Source organism: Myotis myotis, unplaced genomic scaffold, assembly GCF_014108235.1.
Source record: "Myotis myotis isolate mMyoMyo1 unplaced genomic scaffold, mMyoMyo1.p scaffold_m19_p_4, whole genome shotgun sequence".
NCBI classification, from domain to species: Eukaryota; Metazoa; Chordata; class Mammalia; order Chiroptera; family Vespertilionidae; genus Myotis; species Myotis myotis.
The window spans coordinates 121846257-121864477 of NW_023416346.1; the positions used below are offsets into that span (position 1 = coordinate 121846257).

The 18221-nt window shown below is 41.5% G+C and overlaps 1 protein-coding gene across 8 annotated transcripts in view; it reads left to right on the plus strand.

Moving 5' to 3' along the window:
• Positions 1-18221, plus strand: part of SH3KBP1 (SH3 domain containing kinase binding protein 1) — a 332666-nt gene that overhangs the window by 229713 nt on the left and 84732 nt on the right. For 7 of the 8 annotated variants that reach the window (XM_036304656.1, XM_036304652.1, XM_036304658.1 and 4 more), the window contains 2 exons: positions 4290-4365; positions 15695-15789. In XM_036304656.1, the coding sequence (XP_036160549.1) occupies positions 4290-4365; positions 15695-15789 (171 nt within the window). Of the gene's footprint in view, positions 1-2210; positions 2410-4289; positions 4366-15694; positions 15790-18221 lie in introns of those variants that run through there. The other variant, XM_036304659.1, reaches the window with a different exon arrangement.

An 18221-nucleotide genomic window follows, 5' to 3' on the forward strand; every position in this document is an offset into this window, starting at 1 on the left:
GAGAAAGACATATTAGTCATTAGGGAACTGGATTCCACTGGACACGAATCCAGTGCTTGTCTTTCCTACAAGCATTAGCTTCTTCATTTTGGCATAGAAAAAAAAATACTTGCTACAATAACTGAAGCCATATGAGGTTTATCTGTCCTGATGCTGTATTACCAGATCTTTTAGAGCTAGGAGTGTATATGATGCTCCTACTACACACACACACACACACACACACACACACACACACACACACACCCAAACCCACAAATTTTATTGAGTACTTTTGTCAAGAGACCTAAAACAGGAGAGGTACTTCTGGTATCAAATATTCAAAGGAATTAATTTTTTGAATAATTGATTTTTAAAAACCAGGTTTTAAATGGAGATTAGGATGTGGTAGGAGAGACACAAGTTGACAGCAGCCTGGAGATCACTGTGTATTGAAGTAGATTGATAGCAGCAGTCTATCTGTAGAGCTTTCAGCCTCATACTTCCACTCCCAGACCAAACAGTGGCTTCTGATTTGGGGGACAGGCAGACCAGAGTAACGTGGATGTGGGTACTAGGAAGTCTTTAGCCACAGCACAGAAGAGAAGAGCAGAGCCTAAGAATCTGTTTCTTTAGATTCCATATGGTACAATGGACCTGTTAGCAGATCTCTTAAAAGGTGAAAGAGCTCTATCCTGAGCAGTATTCACATAGTCCCTAACTGCAGGGCCAGTGCTTGTCCTGGATAAGCCATTTTCCTTAGAGCACCCAGCAGGCAAAAACTCGGTACTCTGCCGAGGAAGCCAAAAGTAGAGATCCTGAATCCTCGTCCACAGCCACTGCAAGCCCCACATCCTCCTTTGCTGCCTGCAAGATGGATGCGAGATGTGTGGATATGATTCCCCACTTTTTCTGTTCACTTTGGCCTGCATCATAGCTGACCTTCAATTATACATGACCTATGTGCATACTGAAACTAGACATTGCTTTCATAATGCATGCCCTTTAAAAGTTGGGGTCCTGTTCATTTCATTTCAATTGACAAAAGATGTTTCCAGAGGTAGGGGAAGCTAGAAGCCTGGTGGGAAAGCAGTACTTCAATACCCCTTGTCTTTGTTCTTGTATTTAGCAGAAGAGCAGGTGATAGAGGTTCTTGAGTGGGGTATTTGGAAAAGTGTCGGGTGTTAGGGTGAACTCAAGGACGGTAGATCAGGACAGTAGTTAGTGTCCTGTAGTGTGTGTGAAAATCTTCTACAACGAAGGCCAATAAAAGGAAACAGTGAAGGAACAGCAGGGTGTGACTTTCCCTGAAGGTTAGTACAGTCATGGGGATCTGGCCGCTTGACCTTTGAGGTAGTTTGAGCCAGAAAGGCTAGATACGGCCTTACATTTTTGGTTCAAAACCATCTTTCTGGCTGTTTGTCCGTCTGTTCCATTCATCCTTTCAGTACTCCTTTTGTGAAGGGTCTCATGGCCACCTATGCTCTCCACTTTCTGTCCTGTTATCAGGGTTCTCTCCAGTGAGTCTTCAGTTGATTATTCAAGAAGTTTTACTCTGTTTTAGTGGTAATTCCAGTTTGGTCCTGGGAGCGTGTCTGTACAGCATCCACCTACTCCCAATCCCCTTCTTGTCATGATGTGAGATAATACAATGCCAGACCTACTCCTGAATCTGTGTAACCACCCCTTACTTGTAGTAAATGGCTTGGTGTCACTTGTTTTAGGAGATCCTTGTGAAGTCTTTGTATAGGGTCAATGTTTTCTGGAGCAATACTTCTCAGGACCAGCTGCATTGAATAACCCCCTGCCTTGGTGCCGACCAATCAATCCCTCACTTTTAAAAAAATCTCAGTGATATCGTCATATTATCTGTTCTACTAAACTCCATTTTCTCCCTGAACTGACTCATTTAGTAGCAATGAGACATTCTTATGCCAGTTATGAATAGAGAAGGTAGGAAGAAGGTGGAAAGAGAGAGAAGAGATGAAGAAGAGTGAACAAGATGTTTTATAATTTATGTAGGTCTGAGAATAGGCACCCAAGTTGTTAATCCAAGAAAAGGTATTTGGTTAGCATTACTAGAATGTCTCCTACATTTAGGTCGGTAGATCTCAAACTTAAGTGTGCATCAGAATCCCCTGGAGGGTGTGTTCGTACAGAGATTGCTGGGCACCATCCCCAGAGTTTCTGATTGAGAAAGCCTGGGGCAGGGCCTGGGAATTGGCTTTACTAACAAGTTCCCGGGTGAAGCTGGTGTCACTGGTTTGGGAACCATACTTCTTTGGGTCTAGAGAAAAGAGAAACATCTGAATAATCCATATCTCTGGGACACCTGGAGGACCAGGCTAAGAGGGGAGGACTTGCCTTACTCTAGACCTTTAGTCATGGCACATGAAGAGACACAGAATTAAGGTCCAGCACCCTTGGGAGGTGAGTACAGTATCAGCTTCACCATCACCCCTTTCACCAGATCCACACAGCAGCCAGTGTTCTGCATTATCTGAAATAGTGAGAAAAAGGAATAGAGCAAACTTTGCTTTCTTGTGTCTTTATGCACAGAAGTAAGTGAATTTAACTGGTGCTTTCCTTGATTTGATATCTGTTAGCTTGGATGGACTGGTAAACCAGGACATTAGAGATGATGGGCAACACTTCGTCTGTTACCAAATAAGGGGAAATTATAAGAATATACAACCTTTGAAGGCTTGTCTAAAGGAAGGTATTTGCTGTAAAGCCCAAACCATTGGCTATCTCTCTCTTTTTTTTTCCTGGAAGGTCAGGATTGGACATAGTGTTTTAATGATTTTCTCTCTCCCCTGTGAGTAATAACTTAAGTATTAATTATTCTGTTCTTACTGCTAATGCTTTAACAATAGTGATGCTTTATTCTGGTCCCCAAAAGAGAAAAAAAAACAAAACAAGGAGATTGATGAGGATGTTGTTGGAAGGTGAAAAGGAATGCGAATGACACTGAGAGCATCTATTTTTTTCTGTCAATTCCTGATATTTAAAGATAATTCTAAGATCAGTTTTTCATCAAATCTGACCTTATAGCCAAATAACATCAAGCTTTTCTCCTCTTTGATGTTTCCTTGAAATCACAAGATGTTATTAGTTTGAGTACTTAGCAGCAGTTGAGGGATGGCATAATATTTTGCATTTCATTTTTTAGTCTAATATAGAAAGCCCTGCAGCACTAAATAAAAATGTCACCGTGTAAAATGTAAAGGCTTTCTGTCACAAATGTCTTAAAAAATTCATGAGGGACTGAAGATTTGATTTATCTTATCCTCTTTCTTTGATTTATTCATATTTAATGTTAGTTTCAACACTTGAAGCATGAAGACATTTTTCAAATTAAAAACTGTGGTGAATCAGTTATATTTGAAGAAACATTCCACTGTGCTGGTTTTTGAATTATGCAGTTCATTCCTCCTCATGTGTCCAAGGTGAAGATATGTTTGGTTTTCCCAGTGGCCGGAATTCTCACTGGGGAAAGCCTTCATCGTTAGGGGGGTTGATTCACCCAGCTCCTTGGTTTTGACAGCTGTTTCCCTGGTATCAATAGCCATTTTCCTTGGGCTAGAAAGGAATGCAGTAAGGCACAGTTGCCCTGGACATTCTGACTTCTGCCTGTCCTTCCACCCACCTATCTGTTTGTCCTTAATCCCATTCTTCTTTCTTTCTCTCTCTCTCTTTTAATGATATTTTTATTGATTTCAGAGAGGAAGGGAGAGGGAGAGAGAGATAGAAACATCAATGGTGAGAGAGAATCACTAATTGACTGCCTCCTGCACGCCCCACACTGGGGATTGAGCCCGCAACCCAGGCATGTGCCCCGACCAGGAATCAAACCTTGACCTCCTGGTTCCTAGGTTATGCTCAACCACTGAGCCATGCTGGCTGGGCTTCTTTCTCTATTTTTGTTCATTCCCTCTTACTACCATTCTTATTCTTCCTCTCTGTAGATACTTTTGAGCACTTCCTCTGGGCTAGATGCTGTGCCACCATAGATCTAGTCAACTTCTCATAAAATGAGGGGAAATGTACTTATTTTCTCTGCTAAATATAATAAACCTTTCAATAAGAACATCAAGAAAGAATGGGGAAAAAGATACCCAAATGCCCTCTTTACCTGATTTTCCCACTTGTTTGTCACTGAGGTTCAGACCAATACACAGAACAGCACAAAGCTTGTGTGCTGTTTTCAGAACCAGTTGTGAGCATTTCGTCATTATGATCTTGATTTTATTCCTTTGTGTAATGGAGCGAATCATCTTGATAAATAGAATCATCTTTTTCTTTCTCAGACTATTGGAAAGAAGTTACCTCCAGCTACAGCAACTCAAGACTCATCAAAAACAGAAATGGACAGCAGGACAAAGAGTGAGTTTCCTTATTTACCAATTTTACATTTGAAAGCAGCTAAGGGTTTTTAAATAATTGAAATGCTTTTGATAAAAGCCTCACGTAATCTTAATGGCTTTTTTCAACACATCAGGAAAAATGCACATAAATGTATCTCATTGGGTCCCAATGGTAGGATGGGCACAGTTAGATTCAGAACTCTTGGGGGTGGAGGTGTCTCCTTTAAGAAACATGGTTCTGTCCTGCCTTGTGTATCTCGCCCATGTGCAGAGTCAGGGCTTATCCATATCTACCCAGAGCATTGTAGCTAGTTCCAGAGGCAGAGAGATTTAAGAGAATGGCAACTTAAGCAATTTAGGGGTTCTCAGATGTTCAAGTCAGAGAGGTCTTATCTTTGATCATAATCACTCAGCCAACACTCCCAAACCTTGACTTCCTGCCAGCATTCTCAGCACATCTCTGCTTGAATCCCTCTAGATACAAATGTCTCTCTTCTTCTATTGAGTGAGATATGCTCTTCCTGTGATTTCCCCCCCACGGGTTATAGTCTCTGGGTCTATATTGATATTTGCCCATTTTCTTTCTAACAGTTCTTTATGTATTTGAGAACAATTGTCTCTCCAGAACCTTCCCAAAGGTCAGTATTCCCAATTCTAGAGTTGCCAGATAAAATACTAGTACAGGATGCCTGGTTACATTTGAATTTTAGATAAACAATGACTAATTTGGGGGTTATAAGTATGTACCATGCAATATTTGTTGTTTATCTGAAATTCAAATGTAATTGGGCATCCTGTGTTTGTATTTGCTAAATCAGGCAACTCTCCATTTCCTTAGTCACTCCTCCCATGACTGGGCATTCTGAATGTGTTCTAGTGTGTCTTTTCCCAGAAACAAGTACTTCAATTCCTTCTAGGGATTTTACTTTGTTTTGTTTTATTCAGCTTCAGATTTTCTTATGAGGATAATGTGGACAGACTACTAATCTAGTTTGGACAGCCAAAGATTGAGAAAAAATTATATATATATATATATATATATATATATATATATATATATATACACACACACACACACACACACACACACATACACATACATACATATATTGTGATTAATGTAAGAGCAAGTATAGATTTGTTCTTTTAGAATAATATATCAGGAACTCCTTTTGCAGTGCAAAACAGGTAGTTTTGAGAGCAAATAAGGGATACTGCCTTAGACATAAGAAAATGAATTTATGGGATCTGCTAAGCAAAATATGGTGGTTTTGATAAATAACTTCATGATGATATAGATGCAGATGCTAGAGCGCTTCCTTAATGTTTAAGGTTCAAATGAACTTACATGCCTTCCACCTGTTAATAGTACAGTCAGACTCTGGATAATAGAGTAATGCTATAATCCAGCAGTTCTCAAATTTAAGTGTGCTCACAATCACTTGGAGATCTGGGCCCCACCCCCCACCCCCAGGTTGCTGGGCCCCACCTCTAGAATTTTTGAGTCAGTAGATCTGGCATGGGGCCTGAAAATTTGCTTTTCTAACAAATTCCCAGGTGCTACTGCTTCCTGGTCTAGGGCCCGCACTTTGAGAACCACTGTTCTAAGCTTACAAGTGTTCCTAAGGAGAAACTGGCCCTGCATTTATTCATGCAGGTTATAGGCTTATCTTGCTAAACATACTTTTAGGACCTAAAATCTTCGAGATTCTTTAAGTCCTGAATTTTTTTCAAGAACTGACAGTTAAACCATTTCAGAAACATTGCTCTTTTTTTAATTGATTTTTTACAGAGAGGAAGGGAGAGGGATAGTTAGAAACATCTATGAGAGAGAAACATCCATCAGCTGCCTCCTGCACACCCCCTGCTGGGGATGTGCCTGCAACCAAGGTACATGCCCTTAACCAGAATCAAACCTGGGACTCTTCAGTCCACAGGCCGATGCTCTAGCCACTGAGCCAAACTGGTCAGGGCCAGAAACATTGCTCTTGTTGGACAGTAGCCCATCTTTCTTTCCATTTAACTGCTCATTTTGTTGCTATGACTATTAACAAGTTTATAGATGATCAAGGTTACTAGGAAAGTTGCTTGGGTGGATAGAGTGGGAAGTAGTCAGGAAAAAGGAAAAGGGGACATGCAGCAAACCCCAAAAGCAATTGGAATGTGGTCCCCTGGGACTGGCTACATGTGACAACCAGGGACGGGCCTTCACCTACCTAACTCGTGTTTGCAGAAATAATAATCTGAGAAGCAGAGAATTTTTTTGTAATGGAAAAAAAGTTTTAATAGACATGAAAGAGAATTTCCCTGTAGATTGTTAAATGCTGTCCAGACTAAATAGGACCTTGATTGACTTATGGGTTATTTGGGGGGAAAGTTGAGCAGGAGGGACCCGAAGATTTGGCACAAAACAGGACAATCTGCAGGGCATGCTTAAGTGACTAAACCTCGGATCCCAACAACTGGCCGTAGGATAAAAAGCATGTCCTTGATACTTTATCTTTGCCCTTTGTAATGTTTGTAGGCAGGAGGCTACATCTTTTTGGAAGGATTAGATAGGAAGGGGGTTAGCTGTGTTTTGGAGCAGTGCTGGCCAATAGAAATACTATGTGAACCACATACGTGATTTTACATTTTCTAGTTACCACATTTTAAAAAATAAAAAGGAAACTGGTACACTTAATTTAAATATAATTTATTTAACTCAATATCCCAAAAGTTGTCATTTCAATATGTAACATATATAAAATTATTAAATGATAAATTTTCATTCTTTTTCATACGAGTCTTCATAATCCAGTGTGTATTTTACATGTATAGCACATCTCAACTCAGAGTAGCCACATTTTAAGTGCTCAGTAGCCACGTGTGCCTAGTGGCCACCAATTGGATGGTGTAGGCTGAGAGTTATTCTGGGACCTAAGATGGGCTTCCTGGCCCTGAATGTTAGCACAGTTTCAAATACTCAGCTCCTTTAAGCATGTGGGAGAGTCGTGGCTCTCTAGCCCATGCCTTGTTCAGTCCTACAGATAACTTTGTTGTTGTTGTTGTTAATCCTCACCTGAAGATATTTTCCATTTATTTTTTTAGAGAGAGTGAAAGGGAGGGGGAAAGACAGAGAGAGAGAGAGAGAGAGAGAGAGAGAGAGAGAAAGAGAGAGAGAGAGAGAGAGAGAGAGAGAGAGAGAGAGAGAGAGAGAGAGAGAGAAACATCAATGTGAGAGAAACACATCCATTGGCTGCCTCCTGGAATTGAACCTGTGACCCTTCAGGCCAACGCTCTATCCACTGAACCAAACTGGCCAGGGCCAAATATCTCTCTCTCTTTTTTACTTAAATCTTCACTTGAGGATATTTTTCCATTGATTTTTAGAGAGTGGAAGAGAGAGAGGGAAAGACAGAGAGAAACATCAATGTGAGAGAAACACATCAATTGGTTGCCTTCTGCACATGTTCTGACCAGGGCCTGGGCCAGGCAGGATCCTGCAACCGATGTGCATGCCCTTGACCAGAATTGAACCTGGGACCCTTTGGTCCACAGGCCAATGCTCTATCCACTGAGCTAAACATCTCTTAATTATGTCCACTTGGCTCTCTGGAAGCATCATGGTTGGGGGGGATGGATTATTAATGAAGAGGGGTTTTACGGAGGCTGGGTTGTGTGTTTTGGCCAAGAGTCAGAAAGCACACTTTCTAGGAAAAACTCTGTTATTAGCTGTGCTGTCCTGGGCACATAATTTTATTTCATTGTCTGTTTTGTTTGTGAGGTCAGAGGCTTTAACTTCTAGAGAGAACCCCCAAGATTCCTCTCAGCATCTGCATCCTCTGATTCAATTCCAAAAGTGTTACGATTCAGAGGGAAAGGTTTCTGCATTCAGAGAATTGAGCAGCCGGAGGGGAGAGACAAAAGGAAGATCTGAACAATTTGGGAGGAACATGAGATGATGTCATTGGGCATAGGTGTAAAATATTTCTGTAAGAGAGTAGTGGGTCAGGAAGGAGAATTATCACTGTCAGCAAAGCCTTGACGGATGTGTATTGGCCAACATTTTTCATCTACCCTGAGCAGGAATTTCTGCAGTTTAATCTCACCCCTCACATACACTCTGGCTTTCATTTAGAGAGCAAATTCTGGGGTAATTATTTTTCCATAATGTCCATGAGGTACCCTAGTCCACTAAAAAGCCCTCTCCATTAGAAACTTTTGTTGCTTCTGGATTTTGATGCAACACCCATGTTCAGGTGGAAGGACACAGTGTGCTGACCAACAACTAGAAATGACCATGAGCTTGGGAGCAGTGCATTCTCCTTCCTTCTGGTTGGAAGACAAACATATGTCAAAAATTGCCCAGCAGTACAGAGGAGAGAAGCTCTCTCCTACACAGCTGCCTCCTTAGCATGCTAAATACAAACTCCCATCAGGACCAAGAGTTATGATGATTCAAAAAATGTTCATGTCAATTGGTATTTTTTAAGTGGAAGTGAAACTCAGCTGATCCGGATTTATTTGAACAGCTAACATCATCTCCCCTTCCCCAATAAAGCTTTTATGATATTGAAATTCATCTGAAACACATGCTGGGGAACAGATTGTCATGATTTTCATAACAAGAGGAAAACTGTCTAAATATTCATAAGTAAAGTGCCCCAAGGTTCCTCCAGCTCACCACATCTGGAATTTCTCTCTTCCTTACTACAAGTGATGCAGATTTGTGACCTCTGTGGGCTAAAGAAAAGCTCAGAGAAAGGACTATTTAGCATCTTTCTGAACCAACAGTTCAATCTTAGACATTCAGAAGACCAGTTGAGCAGGTGCATTAGGAAAAAGAGAATCTTGGACAGGTTTTGTACAAAGGCAGATCAGGCTTCTGAATAAATGATTGAGGGGCAAAGGCTGAACCTTCCTGCCTATCCTCCCCTGCCTAACTTCATCACTGGACACCATACCACCTTTCTAATCACCTTGTTCATTGACTTGCTTCATTGAATTGTCCCCTGTGATAGTGACACATGGTGCCTTGTGGGTTTCATTGGTCCCTCAAGGTGGGGGCTGTAGCTTCTACTTGATATCCCCACCTTATAGCCTAGAAAAATGCCATGGACTCAGTGGCCACATAACAAATGGTGGTTGAACAAATGAAGAATTAGAAATGATTTAGTTTACCAGTTTCCTATCCCCTCTCCTCTCCCTTCTCCCCTTCCCTCTCCCCTGTCCTCTCCCCTCCTTTCTCCTCCCTTCTCCACTTCCTTCCCCTCCTCTTCTCTTCTCTCCTCCTCCCTCCCTTCCTCTCTGTCTAAAATCAATAAACATGTTGTCAGGTGAAGATTACAAAAAAAGGAGAAAGCAGGCTTATTAGGACCCTTTCCATCTGTACCCTGTGCTTGGGAGAAATACGATTTCCCATGTTCACTTTGCAGCTGGAAGGATCTGCGTTTGTGGCCTCAGCCTGACGAATGGCTAGGCAGGTTTTTACTTTCTCAGACTGAGCTAATTTTTGCTTTCTCACCACGTTTAAATAGGAAAAAAATGGTCAGCTCCCTTATGTGGGCTTTTCCAACATTACCTGGGAACTCTTTTATTTTATTTTCTTCCAGGACAGGTGTTTTTGTTCACTTACCTTCCCCAAAGCCCACTCATATTTGAGCACATCCAATTGGAAATGTGTTTCCTACCCAGCACTTTAGTGCCTCCCATACCTGATATGTACTAAAGGCTCCGTGTCTCAGGGGTCTCCCCTCTCTCTAGGAGGCACCTCTCACCAAGTGCCCCCAACACGGATCTTGCTGTCCAGATTCAGAGTGGGGGGTCTTCCTGCAAAGGTGCCCAGCATGCCCGTGCTGCTGAAGACCTCTGGATTCCAAATACAGGCCTCTTGGAGGAGAAAGATAGCTCCTTTGTGTTATCCCTGGATTTCCTTCCTCCCAAAGACTCAGAGCTTCTCTTCACCTGAGCAGGAGAAGGTGCCATTGAGAACAGCTGTGATCTGTTCCGTACTAGAGAACAGAAAGGCTTGTCAGATACCTTTCTTTTAAAACATTTTTCTCTTTTTAAAGTGAGAGAATAAAAGGTGTCAATTCATTTGAAAGTCACATTCCCAGCAGGATCCAAGACCAGAGGTGGTCTTGTGATTTGGGTCATAGTCAGCTTTTTCATGGGGGAAGGTGTTCATAAAATAGTGATGTAGGCATTGTGTTTTGCTTCCCTGTCTGGATTTAAGTGTAGACTAGGGCTTCTCTACGTTGGCACTGTTAACATTTGGACCAGTACATTCTTTGTTGTGGGGCTATCCTGTGTTCATTGTAAGATGTTTAGCAGCATCTCGGCTTCACCCACTGGATGTCAATAACATTTTCTACCTCCTCTTCCCCAGTGACAACCACAAATGTCACCAAGCATTGTCAGTGTCCTCTGGGGAGCAAACTCGATCTCCAGTTTCCAACCACTGGTGTAGACTATAGTAAGCCCCCCAAGGGCACTACTGCAGCTCTGCCACTGAGCTCACTTTGGACAATAAGATCATACATATTGAATGAATGACAAACCTAATGTCCATTCCATCCCTCCCCACTAGCTCTGGATCCTCCGACTCTGACTGAGGACTGGACTTCCCATCTAAATCAATCACACAGCACCCCAGCCCCAACAGCACCACCAAACTGGCCCACACTCCATATCCTCAATTGTTTTGCTCCTTTCTAGCATCGAATCTTTGCTGATACTCATGGCTACATCAGTGGCTCTCACAGTGTGGTCACTGGACCGCCAGCAGACGCGCTTGGGAACTTGGTAGAGATGCAAATCCCCAGCCCTGGGGAATTAGAAAACTTGGGGGTTCTGTTTTTATAAGTCCTATACCTAGGGCTGATGCTCATTCAAGTGTGAGGACCACTGCCCTAGACCAGTGGTTGGCAAACAGCGGCTCGCGAGCCACATGTGGCTCTGTGGCCCCTTGAGTGTGGCTCTTCCACAAAATACCAACTTCTGCACATGGGCCATGAAGTTTCAATCGCACTGTACGTGCGCGCCTGCACGTGGTATTTTGTGGAAGAGCCACACTCAAGGGGCCACAGAGCCACATGTGGCTCGCGAGCCGCTGTTTGCCAACCACTGCCCTAGACTAATTTGTCTTAAGCTTCCATGCTGAGGACAGTCACCAGGGTGCTTGTGATTCCTGCTTCCGCCTCAGACCTGTTGATTGGGATCCCCAGGGAAGGGGCCTGGGAAGGCATAGAACAGTGGTTTTCAACCTTCTGGCCCTTTAAATACAGTTCCTCATGTGACCCAACCATAAAATTATTTTCGTTGCTACTTCATAACTGTAATGTTGCTACTGTTATGAATCGTCATGTAAATATCTGATATGCAGGATGGTCTTAGGCAACCCCTGTGAAAGGGTAGCTCGACCGCCAAAGGGGTCGCGACCCACAGGTTGAGAACCACTGGCATAGAAGGAACAGGTGCTCCACATCAACCTTGTCATCAGGAATGGTTGGGAACCCCAACTCCTACTCCTCCACTCAAAGTCCCAGATTGTTTCCCAGAGCCCAGTGACATTTTACTCCTCCAAGAAGGTACTCTTTTGGTAAATGATTTCCTCATTTCTGATACTCTGATGCTTTAAGCTGCGTGCATTGCTCTCATCCTTTCTTCACTGTTGCCTTGTCAAGAGCTCTGTGTCTACATGCCTCATTTCTTCTCCTTGATTATAAGCTGCTCGAGAACCAGATACTAGTCTTATTTAACTCAGTCTCTTTTCCCAGAACATGAAGAAGTCCACACCCTTATTGCAATTTCAAAAGACAAAAAATCAGGAAAATTAAAAGGTTTTATTACTTGGGTGATTGGACCAACATGCATCTATATGTAGTGCTTATTTATTCATTCATTCATTCATTCATTCATTCCACTTGGGATGACAAATCATTAATTTGCTCCAGACTTTTAATGTATTTGATGGTTGGTTGCAGCCCCAGGCCCCAGGTGAAGATGTTATATATTAACTAGAGACCTAGTGCGTGGATTCATGCACTGGTGGGGGGCGTGGTCTGCAGGGATTGGTCCGCTGTGGGAGCGCACTGACTACCAGGTGGCTGCTCCTGCATTGAGCGTCTGCTCTCTGGTGGTCAGTGTGCATCATAGCGACGATCAACTGGTCATTCTGGTTGTCCCACCATTTGGTCGCTGTGCTTTTATATATAGATAGATATAGATATAGATGGTGTGTGTAAAATATTCCCTTTCTGAAATCAGAAAAATTCTGTCTCCAGGGCTTCTGGATAAAGGATTATGAACTCAGATAATATTTGTCAGTTCAATGAAAGAATTTCAGATTTTGATGGTGGTGAACATAGACACCACAGAGCTTGTTACTTTTGTTCTGATAATCGAGAAGAAAAGAGTTCTAGGTGTGACCTATTACTTTCTACCTCTGGAAGGCTTCCTACCAGACTCTGTGACACATGGGTTTTTTTTTTTTATCTTCGTGTCCTGATATTAAGCCCAGAGAATTGTCTGGATTTAATTTTATTTCCTTGGTGTGTGTGTATATATTCAGCCTGCTGATATGTTTATTCTGTTTGTTTTGCTTTTATTTTTTTAAGCTGAGGGTATTTTTTAAGTTTGTTTGTTTGTTTGTTTTTATATGAACAGTTTATAAAACCAGCTAAAGGGAGTCATGGGATGTGGGTATGTGAGTTCAGTTCCGTAAACAGTCTGTTTTTAATTTCATGTAAATTTCTAGAAGTTTAGAGATTGAAATAATGTGTTGGGGGGGGGTTAGTGTGACTCATGGACTTCTTGGTGGTTTTAATCAAACATGTTTCTGTAATTGGAAGCCAGTAATCAATTAGTACAGGGATTCTTGATCTGGAACTAGGTAAGGGTTTCAGGGTCCTTAAACCTCTGATATTGTACACATTTTCTCTACACCTTTGAATGTGTCTATGTTTTTCCCTTTTTCTAGAAAGAGAGAGTGATTTCTTTTTATCAGATTCTTAAAAGGACTCTAAGACAAAAAAAAAAAAAAAAAAAAAAAGAGCCTAAGAACTGGCCCAGGTTTTCAGTCTTATGCTAATTCATTCATTCATAGTATTTTTTAAATATTTCTAAAGAAAGAAATAGAGACAAAATCATCTCAATCACTGGATAAGTTGTGCCTTTATTTCTATATATGCACATGTGTACTCATTCCTGTTTGATTTTGGATTAATTAAACTCATCTAATTGATGAGTAGCTGAAAAATGTGTGCCTCCCAAAGTTAATTTTATTCCATTCCTCTCCATCTCTGTCTACTACTCATTTAATATTTATCTTTCATGGCCAAAAGGCTTTGGAATTATATTTTTATTTTAAGACATTTCAAATGCCTCCTCTTTTGTGAACTCTTTCCTGAACGTAATCTTGCCTTTCTCCGAAACACCACAACAATATTGCACCATATTGAGTTTGTGCTTATTCATATTTGTTTTTTCTTTCCATCCTTCTTTCCCCCCTTCCCTTTCTCCAGGCATTAGGTTATCACTTCAATGTGAGGATGTAGCAGAGTAGTTGGAGTGACTTGTAGGCCCAAGAACTGACAATATTATTTAAAGGTGGTGACTCAATAAATTTTTGAATTAAAGTATGGAACATCTTCATTCCATATACTATAAAATTAAAATCATGGTTAATCAAAGGTTAATCCCTTTTTATATGTTTATTTTTGAGTATTTTAAAACCACTGGTACATCCAAACCAACATAATGATTTTGTCTCCCAATACTACTGAATTAGGACCCAAAGGCCTCAGAAGTAAAAACAAATTCTTATTTTCTAATATAGCATAATAAATTAAAATGTGAGGCTAATGGGACCCAGAGTAACTAAGACAACAGGTTTCCAACACTGGGATAGGGGAGGTAACTGATAACTTGGAGTCATTGGATGGAAAGCAAAAGCATCTACATAGGAATAAAGTGAGTCCTCTTACTCTTTCCTTCCCTTCTCCTCCCTATCTTATCTAGACCAACCCTAGACCATAGTGTATCTGTATTACAGATTTGATTTTTATTGCCTTTACTTTATATATAACTGTTTGATTGATGTGACATTAAGCATAATAACACATTTCAGTGACATAAATTGTAGTATGGATAATATGTATGTATGTCGCTCCAGGTGATCTTTCTGCAAGAACTAGACTAATTTTAGGGAAATATCTAAGGCCATTTAAATATACATATATTATTGATTTCAGAGAGGAAGGGAGAGGGAGAAAGAGATAGAAACATCAATTAGAGAGAATATTGATCGGCTGCCTCCTGCATGCCCCACACTGGGCATCAAGCCTACAACCCAGGCATGTGCCCTAACCAGGAATCAAACCATGACCTCCTAGTTCAAAGGTAGATGCTCAACTACTGAGCCATGCTGGCCAGGCTCTAAGGCTATTTAAAACCATTAGGACTATTGACTTTGATGTACGATAATAAATGTCTGTCCCAGTAGACACAAATTCTCTTGAATTTTTCATTCTACATTAGAAAACCCCAGTTTTCTAAGTCTTAATTTCCCAAACACTTTACAAATGTATTTAGTCTTTAGAATTGGTGCTTTTGTGTAAATAGAGATTTCACATCAGACAGACTTTCAAAGGCCTAGAATTCAGGATATACTTGAACTGATTTTGAGTAGCCTTTGTGTCTTTCCCTCTTTGGCAAGGGCTGCTGCGTATCCTCACTGGTGAACAGCCCCATCTATAAACAGGCAGGTTCCCAGAGAGATGCCATGGAATGTGTGTGTGTGTGTGTAAAGAACATTTGGTCAGTATTTGTTGGCTATTTGTGATTGACACATGTTTACATATAAATATATCAACATCAGTCTCCTAAGATGTACCATAATGAGTCTTTTTCATTGTTTTGAGTACCATGTCAGCTTTGTAACATATACAAATACCCTGTTTCTGATTTATCAATGTGTGGAAGGAGATGGTGAGGGAAAAATTTAAGCTTTTTGCTCTTTTGTAGATTATGTCTGCTTATGCAAGGACCCAAACAGTATATAAAATGGTATATTTTCCTGGGACCAAGGAAACCTTTTTGCTTTTCTTCCTGAAATAAGCAAAGCAGTCAATGGCATTTCATGACGTCATATAATTTGTAAGGGGAAAAAATAAAGAGAATACATATGCATGCGCCCAAAATGAGCAATCTTCAGTAGTTTTCTGAGGGTGACCCTTTATGCAGTGGTTATAGCCTATCTTGTAAGTGTGCTCTTCCCTGAAGTTAATGTGATAGAGACTATCTTCTCCTGGGCCAGCTCATTAGATAAAGCATTTTAAAGGTTGTGTTTTCTTTTCTTCTTACAGCCAAGGATTACTGCAAAGTAATATTTCCATATGAGGCACAGAATGATGATGAATTGACAATCAAAGAAGGAGATATAGTCACTCTCATCAATAAGGTAAACAAAGTTTCCCTCCTGCCTTCTAAACTGTGAAATGCTTTGAGGTATTGACTGGATAGGACAAGCTTTGTTTTTAGCCCTTGAAACTTGAGGTTTTTATGGTCCTGAACTCCTCAGGAAGACTCTTGTGTCTTTTCTCTGGATCAGGCAAAGCCCAGTGTATCTAGGTGAATGAATGAATTTAAAAATCAACTACATTCTGTTTGCCTGAGAGCCAGTTATGGATTTGCATGGCTTGGCAGAAAATGTCTGTCCCACAAAGGCTAACCCAGAAGGTGGCCTGCATGGCTGGAGGGCCCAGACTGCACAGTGGCCCTAGCTGCAAAGCTCTGGGTCATGGTGTGTCCAAGGAGACACTTTCAAAAAGCAGGTCATGCCTCACAGGCAGAAAATACTTAAAGAATGTTTACTTTCAGATCAAAGACAGGTAGCATGCTTGAGAGAATTTTACCTGCCTTGTTTGGGCTAAGAAGGTTGAATGATTTTATTATCATTATGGGCAGAGTCTTGTAAACATACTGAGAGCTATAAAATCTGTATGAAGTGATGCAGCTTAACAGGGCTTGGACCACGTACTGTTTATACTTTTATGCAATGTTACTCACCAAGTAGATGGTTGAAATATAAGTTATTTAAGCCTTTCCTCTGAAGTACAGGAATTTTATGATGGTCCATCACAATGAAAAACTGAACCATCTTTAAGATATATTGGTGGTTTTACTCTTATATGCAGGTGAGTGGCAGGGAACACATAATTCCCTTAGCACAGGCATCATTGCTGTCTGCACTCATGCAGGCCTGAGAGCACTGGCAGTCTAAAGGGGTGGAGGGTGCAGGGAGAGGGGAGAGAGAACAGGGGGCCAGCATGGGAAGTAGGCCCTGGGTCCACGGCCTCTGGCCATTACTGAGAGGAAGTGGACCAAGGTGTTTCCTGTCCCCTCCCCCGATTTCCTACCCCCAAGGGTGTCCCAAAAGTCATGTTTGATTTACCTTTATAATCAAGGAAGTTACCTTTAAGAAATGGATGTAGAGGTTGTGTGTTTAAGAGCCTGAACCATGCCATGACTGGGTGGCTCAGTTAGGTGGAACACTGTCCTGTACACCAAAAGGTTGTGGGTTCAATTCTGGATCAGGGCACATACAGGAGGCAACTGATCTCTCTCTCTCTCTCTCTCTCTCTCTCTCTCTCTCTCTCTCTCTCTCTCCCCCCCCCCTCCCTCTCTCTCTTTCTCTTTCTCTTCCAGTCTCCCTTCCTCTGTCTTTAAAATCAAAAAAACCTATCCTTGGGTGAGGATTTAACAAAGAGCCTGAGCCAACAATGCCAGGCAACTATTGACACCAGAGTTTAAGTAGCTTGCCAAAGGTCAAATTATTTTAGGGAGAGAACTGGCCCCGTCACCCACTCCATATGAAAGTGGTATGCTAGACAAAGTTAAGGACAGGAACCTTTTGGGAATAGCAAACTATTCCCTGCTTTGATGATCACTCAAGAACTCATCCATCTTTTTACCTATAAAATATCCTCCCCTAAACTTATTTCAATGCATCTCTGTTGGTGTTTGGTGTTTTCCATGGCAGGAGGAAATCAGAGGAGAGGAAATGCTGCCCTATTGTTCCTTGCTGCCTAGGAGGTCGAGTGGTTCTCTTTCTTTACCACCCTTCCTGTGGTCCCTAGGCTGTGTCTCCTCTGGGCTGCCTCTTATGCATGGGGCACTTCCTATTTTGAAACAGACCCTTAAACTAACATTCAGGATAGGGAAATTGTTAAGTGGGTGTAAGGCATAATACAAATACTTTGATAAATAGCATAAATACAGAAAAGGGGTGAGAGCACTTTCCCCTGTGATGGCAAAGCAAGCAGAGAATTCAGTAACTGCCATTCTTGACAGTGGGGGTGGGGGGGTTATATTCCTGTTTTTGTTTGAAGGGGGAAGCCTCATTTTAATTGAATTCCAGATGTATCAGTAATATTTAATAAGGTTTGGGGAGAAGAAAAAACCCCATGGATAGTTCTTTATCTGAACACATCTATTCCTACCTTAACATATCCTATTCCAGTCCTTGTCATTTGATTACATATGATGAGAGCACATTCATCTCGATTGTTTCCTTCCTTCCTCCTGGCCTGAAATCCAGTCTGATAAAAAGAATCAGGTTTTTCTGAAGAGCTTAGTCAGAAAGGGACTCTCTCCTGGTCCCATTCACATAGGAGGGAGAAAGGAATGGGCACGTGTGGAAGGCTGCTAGCAAGAGTGTCCGAAGCTTGCACCCAGTTTCCCTGGTTTCATAGCTTAATGTATTAGGAAGCAGTTTGGAAACTGTGAAGCAGCTTACAGATATCATTATTACATTTGCAGAACATGGCCTTGCTCTCCTTGCCATATACTTGGCCCTTCACCTGGCTTTCACACTGATCCTGCTCCTCAGGC